The sequence below is a fragment of the Seriola lalandi genome, unplaced genomic scaffold (assembly GCF_002814215.2).
Source record: "Seriola lalandi dorsalis isolate HSWRI2012SDOR001 ecotype SW California unplaced genomic scaffold, Sedor1 jcf7180002054896, whole genome shotgun sequence".
Classification (NCBI taxonomy): domain Eukaryota; kingdom Metazoa; phylum Chordata; class Actinopteri; order Carangiformes; family Carangidae; genus Seriola; species Seriola lalandi.
Window position 1 is genome coordinate 52,172 of NW_019525448.1, and position 22,117 is coordinate 74,288.

The window sequence follows — 22,117 nt, forward strand, 5'->3', positions numbered from 1 at the left end:
AAACAGCAATTTCACCTTAGACATTTGTTTTGTTTACACAATCAGTCATTTCAGTTATTACACATGGATTTTCTTTTTTTTATTACTTCCCATACAAAAATATATAATGCCAATAGTGTTAGCTTAACTCAACATGTTCACTGGAGCAGATCAAATATTTCCCCAAGTTGAAATGAAATTTATGTGTCGACCCTGACCAGATCGGAGTTCGCTTTGCATAAAATTTACCGTTGAACTCTATAGAATTCCTGCAGTAAAATAAGAGCTGGGGAAGTACCGCAGTCATGGTTTTTCTTGCTCTGATGCTCTGAGATTTTGAGGTAACCTGTGTATAGCCCATTTGCCGTTAGTAATATTTGAATAATACTGGCTGTCTCCTCTTTGAGATAAGACACATTTTTTCATGTAATGTTCAGTGACGTTTCCTGAATGAAGAGGTGCAGTATGCCTGAGTGAAAAAACAAACAAACAGTTGATTTACTCTTTGTTCTTGAATGTAGGAGGTAGTATGTGTGCCAGTATTTAATCATCGGGCTGCAGACAAACACAGTGACTGTTAAAGCCCACTCAAGGCAATAGTAGTAGACTTGTAATAGCTCAAAGTCTTAAAGGATAAAAATGTAAAAAGCTCAATAAAGCATGCTTCAGTACAAGTCACTTCATCTTTTCATCTGTTGCACTCTTAACACTGGAAACCTTGAAATCCTGGGACAGGTTTGGCTCAATGTCTGTGTTTAGAAAATCTTATGCAAATTTGTGAGCGCCTGCAAACAGAAGCCCCACAGTTTGTTGCCTGCCTCCACACCACCTTCAAACATTAAATGCACTCATGGAGAAAGTAAAATATGATTTGCAACCAGATTTTCATAGCAGTTAGCACATTTACAGATAAGACAGGTGTTCGCTATGGTTTCAGTCACGAAAGCAACATAAAGAGTCTCTCTGTCGACAACAGGATGGAGTATTTACCTCTTCTTAATATGCAAAACAAGTGGTGGCATTTTTGCCATGATGGTGCCAAGTAATGAATAGTTGGTACTGAGTGGTGACTCTGAGGTGCTCACAATGGAACACCAGCTCATGTTTCCCATGAACATATTATGTTTCAAGCAGAACAAAAGTCTGTCCCCATAAGACATGTGAAACTTGAGATTAAAGTGTCTCTGCTCTCGATGGTGACCCGTGGAGAGGCTCTTGCTCTTGTACAGTTTCTAGCCTTGCCCTGCTGGCAGCCAGTGGTAACTTGAGCCGACTCTGTGTCTTATGTGATATCTTTTTCTGTGATGATGTGACGCTCAGCCCTTGCATTTTCTTCCCTTGTGTCTGAGGCAGCTGAGTTTGTAGCCTGTGGGCTAGCTGTCGTACCAGCCATATGGACTGCACTTTAGACAGGAGTCTGAGCCAGCAGTGCCAATGAAATTTACCAGTTTGTGTCTTTATTTTCATCCCGCCCAGCTCCTGTATTAAACCCCTGAAATCCTGTGGTAAGCAGTACCGAGGGACACCTCTGAGGGCTTTAGGGATGTCCCTGCTGTGGCCAAGGCCCTGGAAATACACAATGGCAACCCCTTGACCTTTGCACTGTTGCAGCGTCCCCTGTAGGCAGGCCAGAGAAGCTGCAAATACTGGTGCTATCACTGAAGAGGGTTCTTTGTGTGGGCACCAGTCTTTACCATCACATGATTTAACACAATCCTTTCTTCCTGCAGCTTTCCCTTTGTTGCATATAGCAAGTCTTCTTCCATTTAGTTTATAATTATCCTCCACAGCAACTCTTATTTTTTCACATCTTGCATCTGCTTTGCTGTCATCTTCCTTCTTTCTCTCATTCTCATCCACGTTTGCCCTCCATTTCTCATAGGCTGTCTTGGCCTCAGGACTCCAAATAATTAGCAATTTTCCTTGTGCCTTACGCACAGTTTCCCACTGCCCGTACAGCCACGGAAGTGGACCCAGATCTGCCACTCCAGTCCCAGTCCCGGTCTGCGTTTGTGAGCTTTGGGCCCACAGAGCCATGTGCACTGTGGCACTTAGCTCCCCCTGCAGAATTGAGGCTAAAGCACACACAGCAGAGACATGGGTTGACTGTTCTGATGAGCACACCAGCAATACTGGCTTCTGGACACACAACCAGCCTAGAGATATGGGAAAAGAAACAGGAGGGAAAAAAAGATTGTGTATAGTTGCCGTCAGGGTAACACCTATCAAACAAATCAACTGAGGCAATAAGAATAGTTAAAATGATTTTAAATCTGAAGTTGGGAGACATGGAAACACTCAAAGACACAAACAATGGCAATTCAAATGAACCAGAGCCTTGACCTTGTATTTAATGAGGCAACTCAACTAACCTGCAGCTTTACTTTTAGTAAGACGACGGATGAAAATTCCCAGTAATGCAATAATAACCACAAGTGTCAAAGCTGCCGATGCATACATGCCATATCTGTTGTGCGTGTCTGTGGAAGAACAGAAAAGACAGTGGTTCTATTTACTTTGTAGGAGTTGTGTGTGCTTACATTCATTCATGCATGAAATGTTTCTCTAATGTGCATGCATTGGTACATTTGGGCTTGCATGTGTATGTGTGTGTGTATATACTGTTTATCTTGTGCACACTTACAGTTTGGGCACAGAATTCTCCTTCCATGAAGAGCAGGCTCTGACTGCCACACCTGCAGAAAAACAGAGTGAAAAAGTGAGAAGAATGACAAAGTAACTTTTTTTCAGTCTTGCAGAAAGTTGTAGCATCTAACTTTACCTGCACACAGGGCTTATCAGCAAGAAAGTGAGGAGGCATTTTTATCCTCATCTCAGTAGTTTTCCCCTCCTGTAAATGAATAAGAGGTGTTACATATTTACTCAAATAAGCATTAAAATCTGTTTTAGTTCTTTCTCTGGTAAACACATACGTACGCTTACCATTCTTAGTGTGTGGACCGAACCCATGGGTGAACATCCCATCTCGTTAAGGTCACAAAGTTGAGCGGAGAACATTGCTGGGACAAGAGAAGTGATATATACGAACACACTCTGCTTGCCTGGTCCAATATACACATCCCATGAAGACACCGCTGAGAGAGGGAGTCAAGAGAGGGAAACAGACTGATAAATTGAGACTTATCACAGTTATAAGCAAAAAAAATACCTTCTTTTTTCATGTTTGACTCACCAGCATGGAAGGGGCAAGAGATATTACGGCTGCCTTGTAGAAAAAACTGCAGAAATGAAACACAAATATGTGAATCTGCAGCTAAAAGATAAACAACTGGACAAGTTACAATGCAAGCACATCTAGCTCTGACTCACCTGCACACACATGTTTGGGTGTTTGTCCACTGTAGATGTGTTATATATCTGTCAGGGAGACGCAGTAGATGTTTGAGAAAGCATTATTCATTTTTATTAGGAAAGAAATCACCAATACCACCAACAGTGCTGCCAAACTTACCAGGTTTGGTCCATCCTCCTTCTCCTCCAGTTGTGTGGAGTTGAGCACAGGTGTGCAGAGGTGTTCGTGTTGTCTCCAGCAGAGGGAGGCAGAGATCTTCAGCTCACTGGCAGGACACACTGATCTCCACTGCAAACTGGACTTAGACTTGTACAGTATGACTTCAGAGGAGCTCCAAACGTCTGCAACATCTGTTGAGGCAACGTGACCGCAAATGTTCACAACACTATGACAACTGTGACCTGACTATCCAGGGATGCAGGTGTGGGTAAACCTAGTGGACTTTAATTTGCCTAACATAGATAAAAGTATACCACATCGCAGTATAAACAGCACCAAACTGATACATGAAATTACATCAACATGTTTTTTTTAAAGATTTGGTTTCCACCTATTTATTCTCCTCCCTTCTCGTGTCAAACCATGCAAATAGTTTACGTTTCTATGTGTTGACAGCACAATCAAGGTGAATGGAATTAAGGAAATAGTTTGACTATTTGGGAAATATGTGCCAAATTTGCTTTACTTTATTGCTGAGAGTTAGATGTGAAGATCAATGCCACTCCCATACCTGCTCAGGAATAAGAGGCCACAACTAGCTGAGCATTCACTTACCCTAGTTTAGCATAACAGCTAGCCTGGCTCTGACCACTTATCAGCACCTCTAAAGCTCACTGATTAACACACTGATCTGAACAAAAACCAAAGTATAAGAATGACAAGTTACAAACAAGTTTACAGGGGGTTCAAGCCAGCTGCCCTGAGCTGTAGAACATCTTGAGTAACCAGGACATTTTTTCTGAAAAGACAAGTCATTTTTCAATTCCACATGCACCGCAAAGTTCCCTTCCCCTGTACATCTCAAAACCTCAGCTCTTATTAAAACCAAAACTATCTGCATGGCTAGATACCACAAGGGGCAAGTGGGTAAATACTGTAAGTATTTTTTTTTTTCATTCTAGGTGGATTGACCTTTTTAAGGGAAGAATTCATTGCTCGTGATGGAGCTTTTGTTTTCGGGCCTTGTGAAAGACTGTGGGACGTCATGAAACATTAAAGGGAACACCCCAGTTTTGCATATCCATATCATAACACAGAGTATCTCACTGTTCAATTAATAACAATAGTAAAATAACCAAAGATGTTCCTGCATGATTCACCCCTTAACACTCACCTGTGACCCTTTCCTTTCGAAAAGGACACTTTTTACGTCGCCGGGCATCTGTGTAGGTGTAATATACCTGTAAATGCAGACAGGACGTGTACAGGAATGACAACAGACCGATTCAACAAGATAATAATAGTTCCTGTATCAAAATTATATGGAACTGAAAGTACCTGTACACACACACAGGGTAGCAAGTGTGGGATGTTAAGAACAGCTGATCGAGACTGAGACGGATCAATCTGAAGGGAACATACAAAAACATTGCATCTTGATTGTGTACAAACAAAAGCGAGTATATGCAGATAAATGTGCAATTGAAACTTACAGTAATTAGGGTGGAAAGTGGATCGCCATTGCACTGCACTCCACCACTGTAACACCATCTGGTATAAACTTTTTCTCCAGGTGCCACAGTTACAGTGATGGATTTAGACAACCGATTCACAGACAGATCAAACTCTGGTACGGGATCTATGTCGCACACACACACACATACACACACATCACTGCTGATAGCTCAAAACAAACGGATGGGTGGAGTGAGTTGAGAAATATAACAAATACAGATGCCAGATATCAGTTTACCAGTTTTTTTGATATTTTGAGGTCTCTGGCGGATTTAAACAGGAAGCATAATGTTGCCATGGATTCAGTAAGCTTGGTGTTGGCTGCAACATGAACACTGTATTTTTTCTGGCCTATATTTCTTCACATTGTGGCAAATTGGTTCCCCTAAAATATGCTAAATTAGCTATTAGCAGTTCCTGTTTTCACTAAACCCATGGATGTACAGGCAACTACTCAATAAAGTGGAAAAAATGAGGAGTTCAAGTTCTGGCGCTTTAAGGAGCATCTTTATTCTGTGAGTTCAAAGCAGATTCACAATGGACATCGCAGATGATGATATCCTCGCAATCTGAAAATATCTGTATCATGTCTGTGGGGAAAATTTCATTGATACGACTCCAAGAAGGAGAATCAATTTTGACGCAAAATGATGCTCCTGCCTCACAGTTTGAAAATCTTTGTTTTAAATAGGAGGCATACAATCAATACAAAGTTATACCGACTGATCACAGCTTAACAGTGCTCAGTCACAGGACGAGTGTGAATTATGTGAATCTTTTGCTGCAGCAACCTAAAAACATCCCTTAGACACTTCACGCAGTCTTTTGTGCTATACAGGAATAAGGGAGAATGAATGGAAAAAGGCAAATGAGGAACATGTGGCAGAAAGGAAAGAAAGGAAAGGAAAAATGAAACCAAAGAGTTAAAACATGGGGCCAGAAATCCTTCAGTACTTTACCTGGCACTGTGTAGCTGACAGTGCAGCTCGTTGATGTTGTGCTGTATGACACAGAAACAATGGTCTCTGCTTCAGCCTTTACACAAGCATATACAATCTCCCACTGTAAAAACAAAACACCATCATCATCGTCAACAAAATAGATATACAAAATATAAAATTAATTTCAGTATGTTTGACGCTAGAACAGAAAAAATTATCTTACCAAGTCAAAACTGGTATTACTATATGGCAACTGCTGCGTAACACCCATGTCACATTTGACCTTTTGTCCACGCACATTTCTTTCACTGTTACACTAAGATAAAGAGAACAGAGAAAGAGTAATGATACCGTTGTATTCCACCTACTTATCATTTTGAATTCGGTGACATTTTATGCAGATACAGAGTTTTGGGGCAGGTGCAAAGAGAATATGTCCAACCTTTGTTTTATTTTTATTTTTTTTCATGATAGGCTTGATTGTCTCATTATTTGATGAGAGAATTTCAATCTTTGGGGCCTTACAGAAGTCTGGAAGAAAGGAGATCGAGTGATACACTTTTCAACATCTAAAATCAGACGTGCAAATGCGTGTAGGATCATGTATGCACAAAATAACAAAATTAACTTCTGAGCTGCGGTTTGACTCTGTACCATCAGCTTTCATCCAAACACGGACAGTGACACATTCAGAGTACATCTCCCCAGGCCCCTGGTCCAGGACTGGGGTCAGTTTCACAGGGCACTGCCCCTCAACATAATCTGTACAGACAGAGAGCAGTGTTAGTACAGTGACTGATAACATGTGGCTTCCACAGGTTCTAACTAAAATGATACTAGAGCCTTTGAAAGCTCAGTGCAAATACAAAACTTACCATTTTGATTTCCCATCTACAGACAAGAGAAGGAGGACATAAGTTTAAGAAATATCAAACATTCACATAGCAGCATGTAGGCCTATGTCAATTTACCCGCCATGCATTTATCAATAGATTTAAAAAAAAAAAAAAAAAAAAAGAAGAAGGAAGAAGCAGAGGAGGTAAAGCTGCTGCCGCCCTGTCACTATTTTGGAAGTCCTTAAATAGTCTTGTCTAATTTAAATATTTACAGTGATTTCACCCCAGTTAAAATACTGTACAGCTTCTGTAGTTCAGTCTGTTACAGTAATGGTTTTAAACTCACCTGGCATGTTGTGGTACATTCCAGCTGCAGAGGAAACACTACGACGGCAACTAATGCCAGCGCGGTGCACAGGCGCATTTTAAACATCTTTAAAGAGATTGTTAAATGTTCGTATAGTACAGAGCCGACACGAAGCTATCGTTTTCCCGCGTGTCCATGTAGCTGGTTTCTGTTGTTAAGAGCGAAAACCTATGCCGAGATTCTCAAAGTCATGCATCCCATGTGTTCTGCCACTGAGTCCGGGCGTTGGAGCATCACAAACACACACACACACACGCACACGCACACGCACACCCTGTGAGTGACAGTCGCTCCGCATGAGAGCTGTCTGTGTAGCCCTGTAGTTTATCGAAGTTCCCAGGACGCAGCCTTGTCGCTAAAGTGTGAGGGCCTTTTAATTTTAAATCCTTTTTTTTTTCTTTTTTTTTTTTTGAATGAACAATCGTAGCCACCAGATTCGGGCCAACGACTCTCAGAATGAAAGCCACATTATTCATTCAAATTACAGCAGTAACTAATGTGTTGACGCCCATTATGACAGAAAACGATACTCCAGAGGGGCGGGGAGTGACAAGTGAGTCATAAGGCAAAGTATACCGGTAAATGTTTTTTTTTGGTCTGTTTTTTGTTGCCATAGGTCGCTCTTGGGGACATTGCATACACTTCCATTCATTTCCCGGAAACTTACCCTACCATGATCTTAACCACAGAAAATGTGTCTTTAAAAGCAGCTTATGGCAGAACTACACACACTAGAGAAAGACTTTGATCACAAAGTGTCAAGAGAGCTCTACAAGTGACCAGTAACCATAAACATAGATACAAGATAATAATTATTTAACCCTTCCAACTCAATATTTAGTAGATGCACCTGTGGCAGCATTTACAGCTTCCAGTCTGTGCAAACAGGCAGACCATACTCCTGCAAAGTATTTTGTACTACAGGGTGAATTGCCAAATTTGACATTTGCTGTTACCACCCAGTTAATTCTAGTTAACTCTTATCACTTACAGTGACTTGTCCCGTTGCGCCATCACAAAGTTGACATTTGTGGTTTTGATCGAAATCTATCTCAACTATTAGCAAGATTGCCATGAAATCTATTAGCCTACACACATTCATGTCTCCCCTCAGGATGGATTGTAATAACTTGGTGATCCCCTGCCATCAGGTCCAAACTTGTATTTGTCCAGCATTTTGGCTTGTCACCAAATACCTGAGAAACTAAAGACATACCCACCAGACTCAGCGGTACTTTGTTTTGTGCTGATTTCCAAATGCTGATGTTTGCATTTAGCTCAAAGCACCAGTGCGTGAGCCTCACTTAGCATGGCTGCAGACTATGTCTTTTTATTCCACTACATTCATCTGACAGGCTTTAGTTGCTAGTTGCTTGCAGATGAAGAAATATTTAAATATAAATGATTCAATGTAATTAAATAGTGTGCAGATCCAGTGCTTAAAAGAATTGTATTCATTTAGAATAAGTAACCGTTACCTAATTTAGATGGTTTGTGGGTTATTTCATCCAGTAAACACAAACGTATAATCACATTAAACATACACTGAATGCCCATGCATTATAACATGTTTGTACAGAGACTGGGTAAATCAGATATGATAGTAAACAGATAAAATGGAAAACGAAGCTGTGTCTACCACAGCCTAGTTTTCTGTTCTAGCTGGTCTCCACAACACCATAAGGTCACATCTATGTTGGCTGCATCTGTCGAAACCACTGACTGATGCTTATCAGTCATTTCCACTCACGTTAACAAGTATTTCTCAGGGCAGGAAGCAAGGTAGCAAGAGCGGTGTCATCTTGTTTAGGCTTACATTTTGTGGTAAGTGGGTGTTGCAGTTGGGTGGGGGATTTATCGTTTGTGGAAAGATTGATCAAAAATTTTGGTTTGTGGAGAGGGAATTTAAACCTTGGTTATGAGTGATTTGTCATGACAACCAAATGAGCTCATATAGCAACTGATAATGTAAACAGTTAACTTCTGGGAAATACAGGTTAAATGGGTGTAAAATGTAACTGCAGTGACATGGTTGCTGTAACTGTGATGTCCTGTGTCTTTTCAGGCTTTTCAACCTGTTTAAGTAAAAAATAAATGTTTTTTGTATATTTTTCTAATTTTATTTTGACAGGTTATCACATTATTTTATTATAGACAGCTATAATAATCAGCTACAATCAGTGTGCAGCCATGTCACTGTTGTAACACTCATGGTGCACAAAGTTTATGTGGCAAAAAAACAAAACCTGAGAAGCATATTAATGAGACTTGGCACGTATTTTTGTACAGGTTGTCTGACCAGTAAAACCTGTGTACAGTAAGTCTCTGCTGCATATACAATGAAATACGTACCAGAAAACCTGCATTGTGAGGGACTTGTTGGTTGTCACGCCAACACAGAAAAGTAATCTCATGACAGAGAGTTTTGAGCATGGTAAACGCATGGTGCTTTAAGTCCTTCAGATAAAGTAAAGAAAGCCTGGGAGATAATTATTTGTTCAACAGATGTAACAGCTGTTTAACTGATTTTTGGACACTGGTTATGCTTTTAGAAAAGAGAGAGTTTAGTTGAAAGTTTAGCAAAATGGACCTGAGAGCATATACTTGTCTTTGCAGTGAAGACAATCCTGCTAAAGAAGCATAAAACCAAGTGAGCATGTTCAATGACAGCAAAGTTTGCACCCGAACTGAAGTGTTGTGCTGTTGCTCTTTTTCAAATGATATTATCGCACAACAAGTCTTCTGAGTCACTATTTCCTTAAGAACAATTAATGGGTGGCTGAACATTTAACAACTTACCAGCAAAGCAATCGAGCAGGACGAATTCTGAAGGTGGACACAGTCCACTCTCTCAGATGCAGACAGAGTGACCACAACACAACCCACAAGTTTAAAAAACTCAATTCTTTTTATTAAACTTCTATCTTTATGTAATCTGTATATAAAAGTTCTAAAGCCATCAGCCTGAGACTAAGACAGACAGTGAGGCGATCATGTGATTCAGTTTAGTCCTCATTATTCATTGACCAGCGGCCTGTGTGACACAGACGCACGTTAACAAAACTGTAAAAACAGGAGACATGATGTACACAGAGTGACAGACAAAGAGGACCACACAATGACGTCTTGTGTAGTCGGAGTGATTAGAAGTAGTCCATGATGAAACAAGATTGTGGACCTTATTAGGAAGGAGTAAGCAGAATAAATAACATTAACGTTGGTTTGCCCTCGGTTCAGGCTGCAACAGTCTCTCTTTGTGCTCCACTGACAAATGACACTAGCACCAGGCCTGTTTTTTTGTTGTTATTTTTGTTTTTTGGAGAGCTGGGTGATGAATGTGAAAACGTGCTTGAGCGATGGCATTCGTAGCCATACCCACAGTGTGTGCATTTAATGTACACTACATGCATTTCCCTGTTCACACGTGTAAGATTACACGTGTGAATGATGTATGTGTAAGAATGACAGGGAGAGGCAGGGTTGTGTATAGATCATACTGTAATACTATGTTCATTTTTTGAGTTTGTAAACCATCACCTCATTCGTTATTTAACATATATACCGACCACATACAAGGAATATTCTGATTCATGATTCTGAACATAGCATATTTTTCCATTATCATTAATACCATTTTTTTTCAATTCTCTTAAATACAATATTTTACATGTCAGATTAAATACGGCTTAGTGTGCATGAGTGTGCGTGTCTTGGGGCTAACGTAGTGGATGTCTTTTTCCACTTGGTGCTACTGGCACTATTTCTTGTGTTCTGTGATGTAGGTCTGGGCTCTCTATAGAGAAACGTACACTCCACAACACCTGCAGGGACCAACACATAAGGTTTGTGTGTGTGTGTTCAGTCACTGTCACTGGTTTCACTGCTGGGGTCCCCCTGCACCTTGCTGCGGTGCTGCATAGCACGGTGATAGGCCACCTGCACTGATTTGCGGATGTTGGATTTCCTACCCTCCAGCATCTTCTCCTTGTCCAGCTCCTGGTCCACTCCGAGTGGCACCAGTTTAGAGCGAGGCAGCCACTGCCTGCATGAACACAAATACAAATACAGTCTAGTGTTAATTTTTTTCCCCATCTGAGGTACAATGCATCTAATTTACAATAAAACTTGCATCAAAAGAAAAAAGAAATGCTCATAGAAATGATCACAACACAGACACATAGTTAATCTGAAAAAAACCTTCTATCTTCTGAAGGGATAACAGGCCAAGTCATTTCACACGGAAGATAAGTAAGTTCCTGTTTTTGTAACTCTTTAGTTTAAGCCCCCTTGAAAGAACATCACAGGGGTTGAGTGACAACTACTGTTGTCATCAAATTTTTCACATTTGAACTGATAAGTAAACCTTGAACATAAGTGATTGTGCAGCACACGGTGACCTACAAAAGAATTCTTTCCATTCTCTTCAATTCTCAAAAACCACATTTGCCCTATTTCTGCTACATGTTCTGTGATCGTGTGCTTCAGTACAAGGAGTGCAGTTTCCTTTGAAGTACTACCACAGTCACTTGTCTGCACACAGCCAGTAACATCAGAAGCTTATTTTGCTTGTGTCTTGTTTTTTATTGTACATTTCATCGCTATTTTTTGGGGATAAAAAGACAGAATGTCAGTGAGAACAAACAAAGAGAAACAAAACAAAATTTAGGTACAAATATTGACCATAAAATTAGTCAAGATGACCCAGAGCACTGACCAGGTTCTCTTGTTGTCAAAGAAGAGAACCAGGAAGAGGTGTTCCCTGGCTTCCTGGGTCATTTGTTCCCCAAGTTTCAGCACATCCAAAGGGGGGACTGGGATTGGGACACCCCGGTGGAACACCCCCTCCCTGGGCATCTTCGGGTCAATTATCTGCAGGCAAATGGTGGCAAGAGGAGAGTCAGAAATATAGTCATTAACCTACAAGATGTCCTCAATCTAACACTGCACTTGACTTTGGTCAGGTTGTTGTTTGTCTTGTCTACTTGTATCTCACCAGGGCAGGATATGAAGGATAGCCTCTGCACTTGGCCCACACCAGGTCCAGAGCTTCCAGAGAGGAATAGTCATCAGAAGTCATCCAGCATCCTGACCTGGCCCGGCCACGCACCACTGATGTTAAGAAACACAAGATCAGGAAGATCAGAAATCACCATTATGTAACTTCCCTTGTAACTACGCTACTGTTATTTATACAGTCATACTGGTCTGCGTGTTTTATACAAGATTCACCCCTCTCCTTTGAAATGGACCAAAAAAAAAAACAACTTTGTAATGATTACCTGTTTGATAATCTGATCGATTATGAAAGAGCCAGTCATAAGAAAATAAGTAGTTGTATCCTGTTACTGCTTCTTAAACTATCTTTGTATTGTATTACTTTGCTGAAATATTGTTGTTCTGTTTTTATTTTTGTACCATAAGAACCAATCCTGTCCTGTTTCTTTTTTGGTGGAATAAATTGGAATGTTTATCTTTCTTGAATGAATTCTTGTCACAACTGTAGTTAAAAACAAAAAATGAAAACAAAAGAGGATATAAAGAATATCATAATATGCAAGGGGCACTGCATCCAGGTCCAGCAAAATGTTAAAGATCCATTAGTTGGTTACAGACTCAGAAATGCTACAGCTTTCCTGCACTGGATTACGAACCCCATTAAGACACTTGCTGTCTACATTAACAGAAACTACTTGTGTATACACTGACACACGAGTGTGTCTATGTGGGTTTGAGTTTGTGAAAATGTGCTTACAATGTGAAACGCCCCGTGATCCTCCAACTGAGTAGGAATCATTTTCGGTGCCTGATGTTTCCTCACTGCTGTCTTCCTGGAAAGCAGAGCGAGAGAACGATGCCTTTCCTCTGCCCTGTTTAGACGGGGTCGTACTGAGAGAGAAGAGAGATTATATATAATTTTGTCTGTTTAGTGCTACTAAAAACAAATGCTGCATAAAACCCATTATAACCATGAGTTAGATGAGAGGATCAGTACAACTCTGCTATCACTGCATTAGCTGCAGAACCATCTGTCCTAAATATGGTTTCATAGTTCATAGTTTCATAGTATAGTTTCATACCTTTACAGGAATCACAGGATGACACAACTAGCTTGGCTCACGTAAAGGTTCATAAAAATGTCAGCACCTCAAAGCCACAGTAATCAACACACTGGATCTTGTTTTTTTTTTTTTTTTATCTGTACATAAACCACATGTAAAAAATGTCTAGTTGCAGAATCCCAAGGAGTTACATGCTGGAAAGGTTTTTTGTTGACAAGTGGCCAGGAACAGTGACTTCCTGGTATCTACGTGGGCTGCCTAGTAACCTCAAAGTATTGACAAGAAGGAAGTCAAAGAAAATATGTATCTCACAGGATCTCAAATTGTTCTTTTGTAAACTGCATCAGTTGATTTTTATCTTTTTTTGTTAGAGGCAGAAGAACTCCCAGCACTCCACTGTTGAATATTACTGCTTTATAAAGTTGGTATGACTAAGACGTCACCTGGTAATTGGGAACTTTCATCCACCTGCAGTGGTTGAAACAAGGCTGCCAAAAAAGGCCAAAAAAATTCATCAGAGCTGCAGAGATGGTTGTTAAGTCTCTGCGGGTTTGTTCCTGCAAATGAAACCTTTCACTTGATTCATTGGTGATATAGAAATTGGGATTTGTGGATTAGGGGAACTTTTAGGAACACCATGCATTTTACTTTGCCAGCCTTGTGAATATACAGTTTGGCCACTAATCACCTGGTCCTGTCAGACGCTGCACTGCTGCTGCTGCTGGTCGTGGACTCGGAGTCTGAACTGGAACGAGGGAGACGAGGCTCATTTCTGTATACGCGGAAGCTCTCTGTTACTGGCTGGTTTCCTCCATCAAAACCATTACTCGGCAAACCTGAAGAAAAGATATAAGGGACCGGTGGAAGTGAGTGCGGGACTCAAAAACTGATAATCAAAAGTTTACTGTTCATGTGTCCACTGTACCTGGCAGAAGGTCGTCATTGTCACTGTCACTGTCAGAGCTGGAGCTGCTGTGGGGGCTGCGAGGCCTCTTTCTCTGCCTGGCTGGGGACAGCAGGGGCAGCTGTGGGGGACCAATAGGGCTTTGGCTCACTCCTGCCCCAGCGTAGCCAGCGTCCCGGTTCTTGGGAGGGCGTCCTGGCCTTTTGGGTGGCCCAGTCATTTTTTGGTTCTTCTTGGAGAAGAGGACAGATGTCCGACGGCCCACCTCTGGAGCCAGGGCAGACGAGGAGACACTCAGATCTTGAAGAGGAGAGAGGTTTATAGGTTAGAAATGTAAGCAAATTTTAATTACGTTTGATTATTATGATACTTCGCATCTTCTTGGACGCACCTTTTCCACCAATCTCCTGGCTACTGCTTTCTCCTCCCTCATCATGGTGTCCTGAAGAGGATGGGTGATGGGGAAGAGAAGAACCCCGGTCTCCTCCTCCCACTGACTCCCGCCCCCCCATGCCGGAGCCTCCCTCCCGCTGGTGTGCAAGCTTCCTCTTGATGACACTGATCTCTTTTCTCAGAGCTTTTGCCCTACGGGACTGACCAATGCTGTGCTTCCCAGAGCTGACCCCATCAAGACGCACTTGCAGGAAATGCAGCTGTTCTTCCAGTGGCAGCCGTCGCCTGTTCTCTGGCAGGAGCAGGTCTGTGAGAGGCAGTTAAATAACTTCAGAAAACGTAAGAGAGTCAAATATGACTACGGTCACTATGTTTAATAGAATTTCTGAGGTTGATTTTAAATCAGAGGAATAAGAGGAAGAAAAAGTGGGAAACCCAGTTTTCAGTTACTCAGTTGCATCAATGATATGCGCCATCTTCTGTTCAAGAGGCTTTACTGCACAAAAGATCTTTTTTGTTTCTCTACAATATATTCTTATTCAGCATCATCCACACACTCCATAATCGTTTCACTGCTTAATGCTTGTAACAAAGAAATAATTGTAACTGATATTCAACAAACATACAAAGCTAAGCCTTTGTATATACTTATTACTTTTCACTCTTCTTTTAGTGTAATCTCTACAAGAACCACAATTCATAGCCTTCTATCCCTTTGTTCCACCAAGACACTCCACCTCCCACCAGCAAAAACTCCTACACACTATACACTTGCAGTAAGAAAATAATAAAAATGTATATACATTATGTAATATTGTATACATTTTCTTACTGCAAGTGTATAAGACAGCGTGCAGGAGTTTTTTGCAAACCTGTCCATACACAAGTGAGTCAAAGTTCCGCTTACAAGCACATTTGTGTGAAAGTGTACATTTTCTTCTATCTTCTAATGCCAAATGTTCATGCATTATGAGCCTGGCGTCTTAGAAACAAATTGTATCTTCACAAAATCTAAGGTATTAATAGTAGTTGGAAAAGCTAGAAGTTCTCTTTCATTAGATAAAACATTAGAAATATTTTGAAATTCCAAAGTGAAAGATCACTTACCATCTTCATTTGAAGACAATGGTCTGTCTCTTTCTCTATCCCTGTCTCGGTCTCGCTCCCGGTCTCGCTCCCGGTCTCGCTCCCGGTCTCGCTCCCGGTCTCGTTCCCGGTCTCTCTCCCGGTCTCTCTCTCGCTCCCTCTCCCGCTCCCTCTCCCTCTCTCTGTCACGCTCTTGGTCACGCTGACTGTCTGGACTCGGCTCTCGGTGGAGGTGCATGCCAGTCTCATAGTCAAAACCGATCCGTTCAGCTTGGCGCCTTGCTGTTCTTATCACGGCCCCGCCCATCTCTCTGAGCCGCAGGGCAGCACGGTAAAACACTGTATCCTTGGCGTTGTACTTGAGGCAGTTGTTGACAATGAGGCCAAAGTCTGCCTCAAAGGCCTCGAAAGTGAGGTAGCGATGGGACTCCAGCAGGTTCCACATGGTCTGGAAGTCCATTGGAGTGTCAATATGGTCCAGGTAGTCTGGCACCTGGATAGTAGCAAGTAAACATCAGGCAGAGGCATCATCCACAAGTTCTAACCTTTTGAATTTCCAGTGCAGATGTGTGTGAACTCAGGAAAGATTTTGTTGAAATGAAACTTAAAAATTTGTGTTGAATGACAGGTCAGGATTTTAGCCTGACCAATACTGAAGTTTTGCAGCTGATACCAGTATCAGAGGGTTTCAACAAAAGCTTAGTGAAGGTAGAACACATGGCAGACATGTTGCATTAGACTGTACAGGTGCACCTAATAAAATGGCCAGGTAGTGTATTTTACAAATAAATATTGAATTGTATTAATAAATTATTATAAATAAATACAATATTGAAGCTCGAGAAGACAAACATAAATCAACCCAAATTATCAGCTTTCATAAATCACATTGAAATGAAAAGTTGAAAAAGACTGAAGGTAACTGTGCAAACTTCTTGTGTGTGTGTGCGTGCGTGTGTGTGTGCGTGTCTTTGCCCATTTACCTCTGCCAGTGGTACAGGCTCAGTGAAAAAGTTGTTAGTATCTCTTTCCTGTAACTGTTCCAACGTACTCCTCAACAGCACCAGAAAAGGAGTCAGCTGCATCTCCAGCGCCATCTGCTGCACTTTAATCTGATCATAACATAACAGACACATTTTCTTTTTAGCAATGTAAACCTGCTGACTGTATAAATAAAAAAGGGCAGTGTTGTTAAGTCTGTGCAGTAAGAACTGTGTGTTAACATGTGTAAACCGGCTCCCGGTGTTCACACAACCTCATGTGAAAGCACTGGGCTGCTTTTAGTGAAGGAAAAGGCAAACAGTGGAATGAGCACAAAGTGTACGGCGAATGTGAACTACTGCAGCTCAGTGGGAATAATAGTGTGTTATTGCTTGTATTAAGAGTTTGGTTAGTGAAATAAATCTAATTTGTGGCTTACCGTCTCCCTCTTGAGCTTTTCTCTCTTGCGGATGAGCTCCACCAGTAGCCTGGCTCTCTCTAGGTCGTGTCTCAGTCTCTGCCATGCCTTCAGCTGCTCCTTTAAAGCAGTCTGTTTCTCTTCGCTGTCCCTCTGCAACACCTACAAGCATAACCCCACAGATAATGTTAAAACAACTGGTTGAGGCAAGTAAAGAATTAGAATAATATGCCCTACTATAAGTACTTACTGAAGGAAGCTGTGATGAAGGTTGTGGGGGGAGTGGGTCAATATGTCGTTGTGACTGCAGGTGGGTTTGGAGCCGGCGCAGCAGAGGTACACCATTGCGACTTTGCCTCTTCAATGTCCAGTAGCTGTGAAGTCGTTGCATGAACTGGCTCTTCCTGGGTACCGTCAAATTACTGGTGATTTTGCTGAGCCTGGAGGAAAACAAACACTGCTTTAATTCTTGTACTGTCATGTCATAAATTAAAAACTTTCCTTATTGTTATATGGGATGTGTCCTCTGTTCCAGGAGGTAAGGGTGATTAAAGAAACCTCTGGATCAAATATAGTACAGACGCAACTTGTGGTGTGTATGCCTACCTGTGGGGAGGTATACAGGGTACAGACACCACTGGCGCAGCAGCTCTCCTCTCAGCTAAGATCTTCCTTGCTCTCTTCATCTTCAGCCTGGATTTTGCCTTCGCCCTCTTGGCACGCTCAGAGCTCCAGCCCTTGGAGTCATCATCGTGGCCAATACTGGGCTCGTCATCCTCCTCCAGCTCTCCTTCACTGTGAGACGAACCCATGCTGGCCCCGCCGACTCCTCCCAAAGGTCGGGCTGATCCTGGCGGTGTGTGGATGTCACAGTAAGCTGTCTTGCGGACACTGAAAGAGGTGCCATTGGCCCCAGTCTCTCTGACAGGCTCCATTTTCATATAGAGGCCCGCCTGCTGGGCACATGTGACGTGGAAGGCTGTGTAACAGTTGGCTTTGTGACACTGGATGCAGGCGCCTGAACCCCGCTGCTTGCAGATGTAGCAGGTAAGTTTCCAACGTGCAGGAGGGATGTGTTCAATACTATCAATCGGCTCCAGAAAGACTGTGTTAGCAAAGCAGACCTGAGGAAAAGCAGCAAATTCACATTATTGCAATACTTTTATCTAACTGGCTGACTGACCATGGCTAAACTGTACATTCACACATGATATTCAACTGGCTATATATCATTTTAGTTGTGTTTTGCATTCTATGATTTATGTATCTAGTGCTATTTATCAAACCACTTGCATTTAAAATGTGACCAAAAGAGCTGAGCAAACATCAAAAATATATGCAACAGATATATGTGTAACACTCTGATAACATCTATGTTGCATCCATGTATCATCCTCGCGATCTGGGAATATACAACCATGAAAATTGAAGAACTTGAAGATTCTGAGGGAATTTTCTACGTGCAGCAAAGATAAACACGACACAGTGCAGAGCACCTCAATAGCTGCATGATTATGTAATTCTAATCAAACATGCATGTGTTGGTGTATGGATTTACCTCAGGGATCCAGAGGGCACACACGACATGTGCCCACCGTGCATCGTCCGTCTGTTTGAAAGCTCCTCCCTTGTTGGGACAGAGAGCACAGTCCACAGCTCGACTTGGTGACTGCAGGCAGCGACGACACAACCACTGGCCCTCCGGGATGTAGGGCACGCCATAGCACTCTTGGTGCACTGCCAGGTTACACATGTCGCAGAACAGGATCACATTGCTGTTCTGACACTCTCCATCATTACAGATGCAGCAGACAGCATCCTCATCGATTAGGGTACTGGGGTCTGCCTGAGAGAAAGGAGGAGACATAAGAGTTTCTATATATGTTTCTGTGTGAAAATGTCATCTTCCCCTAATAAGCTCAGGTACCTTGTTGTGGCTCTCAAAGTAGGACTCCTTCTCTAAGCGGTCCATGAGGTACTCAAAGACCTCCTGAGGGATGGGTGTCACACCGTCACGCCGCCGCTTGTCGTTCATGATGTCAAGCCAGATGTAGTCCTCCTCATCAATGTCATACTCCACCTCCTCATCCAGCTCCTCCACAGACTTATCAATGTACCTGAACACCATAGAAGAGAAAAACATGCATCATATATATATATATATATATATATATATAGTTATATATATATAAAGCATGTATTTAAGCAGGAGTGCGGGATTAACATCAACTACACCTTTCTGTAGAAAGAAGAAACAATGACAGAATAATATGAGGAATCTGAAGTGAAATTAATTTCCTAGTACATGCACGACATTGAGCTGCACAACTGCAAGCAAATGTGTAATTGTGTGCTTTAAATATTTCCAAATCAATTTTCTGTATGAAACAAGACACCTCCTCTATACATGCACCTCTTTGTCTTTAAAGTTCCTGCCATGTACTTAATAATTCTGCCTCTAATTATTATTCCTGCTATGTAATTATTAATGAACCAGATTATAATTCTCAATGCAGACCTGTAGTAAGATGACGGCCGGGGAGGGGCATCAGGTCTCTCTTGGTCCAGCTCTCTGAACACCGCTTCGGGAAGCTTTACTGCAGGCCCAGACTGAGCGCTGTGATGATGGGATGAGCCATCCTTCTTCTTTTCTTTACTCTTATGCTTCCCAGACTTTGGGGTGGCTTTGCCCCCATTAGAAGATGGGATATCTGGCCGGTCCTTGCCACTCCCTCCTACCTCACTACCTCCAGCTCCACCATCACTACCGTTACACACCCCTCCACCACTCCCACCTGTACCAGATGGGGGAGCATCGTCTGCATCACTGTCTTCCTCTGACACCACATCAATGTTCTCAAAGATGCTAATGCGGTGAATGCGTCCTTGAATCTCCAACTCCACCATACGCTGTGCCTGGGCATAGGTCATTGTCTCTCGGCCTGGGGAGTGAGAGCGCTCTGATCGGTTGGGGCTACCAGGGGTGTTCCCCCCGTGCCCTGGTCCTCCACCTCCGTTGCCTCCACCGTCATCTGTATCTCCTGACCCTGCCAGCGATGCACGAGGAGGTCGTCCTTTTCTCTTCTTTTGGGGTACAGTCTGTGCAGGAGTTGGATTGTCATGGTCATAGTGGTAAAGGTGATACTCAATGCCGCTGTAGCTCTTGTAAACCTTACGGCAAGTCTCCACTGGGCATTCATAAGGGGGCTTGGTGGCCCGCAGATTGTGACAGAATGTCTTTACATCAAAGTCCAGCCCCATTGTGCCAACAGCCACTGCTGGGACAGATGCTGTTCAAGATTACATCTGAAACAGGGGAACACAAAAGACAAGCAGAGGAGAGTCAGTTCCAGAGACTTCATTCAGACTGCTGTGCTATGTATTCAAAATACATTACTTAGATAAAAGATGCTGCCACTGAACTACAGCTGTTAGAGACAGCAGTCTAGACAAGTCGTGCCTGCACACTGTGCACCTGTTATGGTGCAGTCACGTGACCATGACCCCCAGACTCAGTAGCAAACAAATTGTTTTGTTCTGTCAGTGAAATAACAGGTGCAGTTTAGGTAAATATTATTGCTTCTGTTGGTCCTAGCTAACTACAGTTATGTCGGTTATCGTGCAGAGGAACAAACGGCACAACACTTCGCCTGGTTGGCAGTAAAGACAAGCTCCTAGGTTAGAAAATCAGGTGAAACAGTGCACAGGTCAAATTTAGCATGAAAACTCCGAAGATAACCAAATGGCTTAATGCATTCTAGTGCAGCTAACGTTAGCCGTAGCATTTTGCTGCTGCTTCCTTCTCAAACAATGAAACATTGCAGCCTGCCTGGCGCTGTTAGCCAGCAAGCTAAGAGCAGCTAGCAAACAACAACACCAATCCACTTTCCAAATAGCATGGCTACAGCGAATAAAGCCACCACTCACAAGTCAATGTTACAAGCTAGCTTTTGCAAGTGTCCGTTAATTTTTCATCTTAATCGACGCTGTGTTTCATTCAAGTCGGTAACGTTAACTACATGGTTTAATTCGCGTGCTAAATTGTAGCTGTATTCACAGGACAGACGTTAGCTACACAAACAGATGAGTCGCTTTAACGTTACAGAGCATATTAGTACATTAAACAACAATTCATAAACGAAAGAGTGTTTGAAGTTACATACACTGTAGCCTTAACTTAGATGACCACTCAGCCCTCTACAGTGTTTCCCTCCACAATGACCTCATCCCGTGAATACCAGGCACTGAGCAGCGAAATGACAATATAACGTCTGATTTCCCGCGGGTACCAAACTACTACAGCTAATGTGATTGGGTTTAATACTTAATCAAATATCTGGGGTCGATCGACCAATTAGTTCTTCCCATCTGAGGTGAAACAGCTCTAAAATGTGCGATACGAGGAAAATAGCCAGGCTTATTTTGCATCAGTGCTTTACTACTTCGTGTTTTGTGTTTATACCTAAATCAAAACCGCAAACTTACATGTAGAGTGCGCTTACAATAAGACAAATTTGACCAAATCTGCCACAAAGCGAGCTTTCAACCGTTCAACGCTACAGATCTGGACCAACGTTATAAACACTTACTACTCCACGTTCCTCAAGACTGCGTGCTTCGGAAACCTCACACCAGATCGGAAGGCTTGTAGATCGATTTTAATTAATTAGATAATCCCAGACGAGATCACAGGAAGCATAGGTGCAGTGAAATGATTTTATGAAACAACATAACATCCCGATCATTTCATTGTGTTGGGAATAACTCAGAAACTCGGCTGAACAAAAGGGGCAACCATTGCTGTAACGTTACGCCGCAGACGCGGGTTGACACATTCGCCACACAAAGCAGGATCTATTTTTCGACTTTGGTGTTAAAACAGAGCCTGTCTGCATACTTTAATCGAGATTTCAGTATAACATACATTATATTCTGTTCGCAATGTTTACTGGGTGATTTATTTTTGATTTATACTTGACCAACTGTTATTTTGTGTTGAATGTCGCGAATCTGTGCCTTTGTTTCAAAGATGTCGGGCAGGACTGAGTATGAACATGATTTTTAAGTGTATTAACACTTGCACATCCTCTATTTAGGGAAAAACCATAAGAACTCTCGACTGAGATTTTTTAAATTTAATTTTATCGTATTTATGAATGACCATCT

General features: G+C 42.1%; 2 protein-coding genes across 4 annotated transcripts; both read right to left on the bottom strand.

Annotated features, from left to right (window-relative positions):
* Positions 1-54: 54 nt before the first annotated feature.
* Positions 55-7,628, bottom strand: LOC111672192 (uncharacterized). The gene is made up of 17 exons (XM_023429526.2): positions 7,090-7,628; positions 6,783-6,798; positions 6,562-6,669; positions 6,350-6,438; positions 6,131-6,223; positions 5,926-6,028; positions 4,945-5,090; positions 4,790-4,858; positions 4,626-4,692; positions 3,452-3,642; positions 3,310-3,357; positions 3,173-3,218; positions 2,923-3,074; positions 2,762-2,830; positions 2,624-2,675; positions 2,352-2,459; positions 55-2,135 (listed from the first exon to the last, which is right to left on the bottom strand). The coding sequence occupies exons 1-17, from the start codon at positions 7,174-7,176 to the stop codon at positions 1,153-1,155; spliced, it is 2,427 nt and encodes an 808-aa protein (XP_023285294.1). The 5' UTR covers positions 7,177-7,628; the 3' UTR covers positions 55-1,152.
* A 2,371-nt stretch (positions 7,629-9,999) lies between these two features.
* On the bottom strand, positions 10,000-21,762 carry brpf1 (bromodomain and PHD finger containing, 1). Of its 3 annotated transcripts, none has more exons than XM_023429565.2 (16): positions 21,541-21,762; positions 19,470-20,257; positions 18,879-19,068; positions 18,510-18,797; positions 17,558-18,075; positions 17,202-17,391; positions 16,973-17,104; positions 16,536-16,664; positions 15,574-16,045; positions 14,465-14,773; positions 14,095-14,373; positions 13,858-14,005; positions 12,863-12,996; positions 12,104-12,219; positions 11,825-11,979; positions 10,000-11,152 (listed from the first exon to the last, which is right to left on the bottom strand). In XM_023429565.2, exons 2-16 carry the CDS (start codon positions 20,210-20,212, stop codon positions 10,969-10,971), a joined length of 3,987 nt encoding a protein of 1,328 aa, XP_023285333.1. In that variant the 5' UTR covers positions 20,213-20,257; positions 21,541-21,762; the 3' UTR covers positions 10,000-10,968. The 3 variants fall into 3 exon arrangements, with proteins under 3 accessions (XP_023285333.1, XP_023285331.1, XP_023285332.1); XM_023429563.2 differs by having other exon boundaries at positions 16,973-17,113; XM_023429564.2 differs by lacking the exon at positions 21,541-21,762 and adding an exon at positions 21,115-21,172 and having other exon boundaries at positions 16,973-17,113.
* Positions 21,763-22,117: the final 355 nt, after the last annotated feature.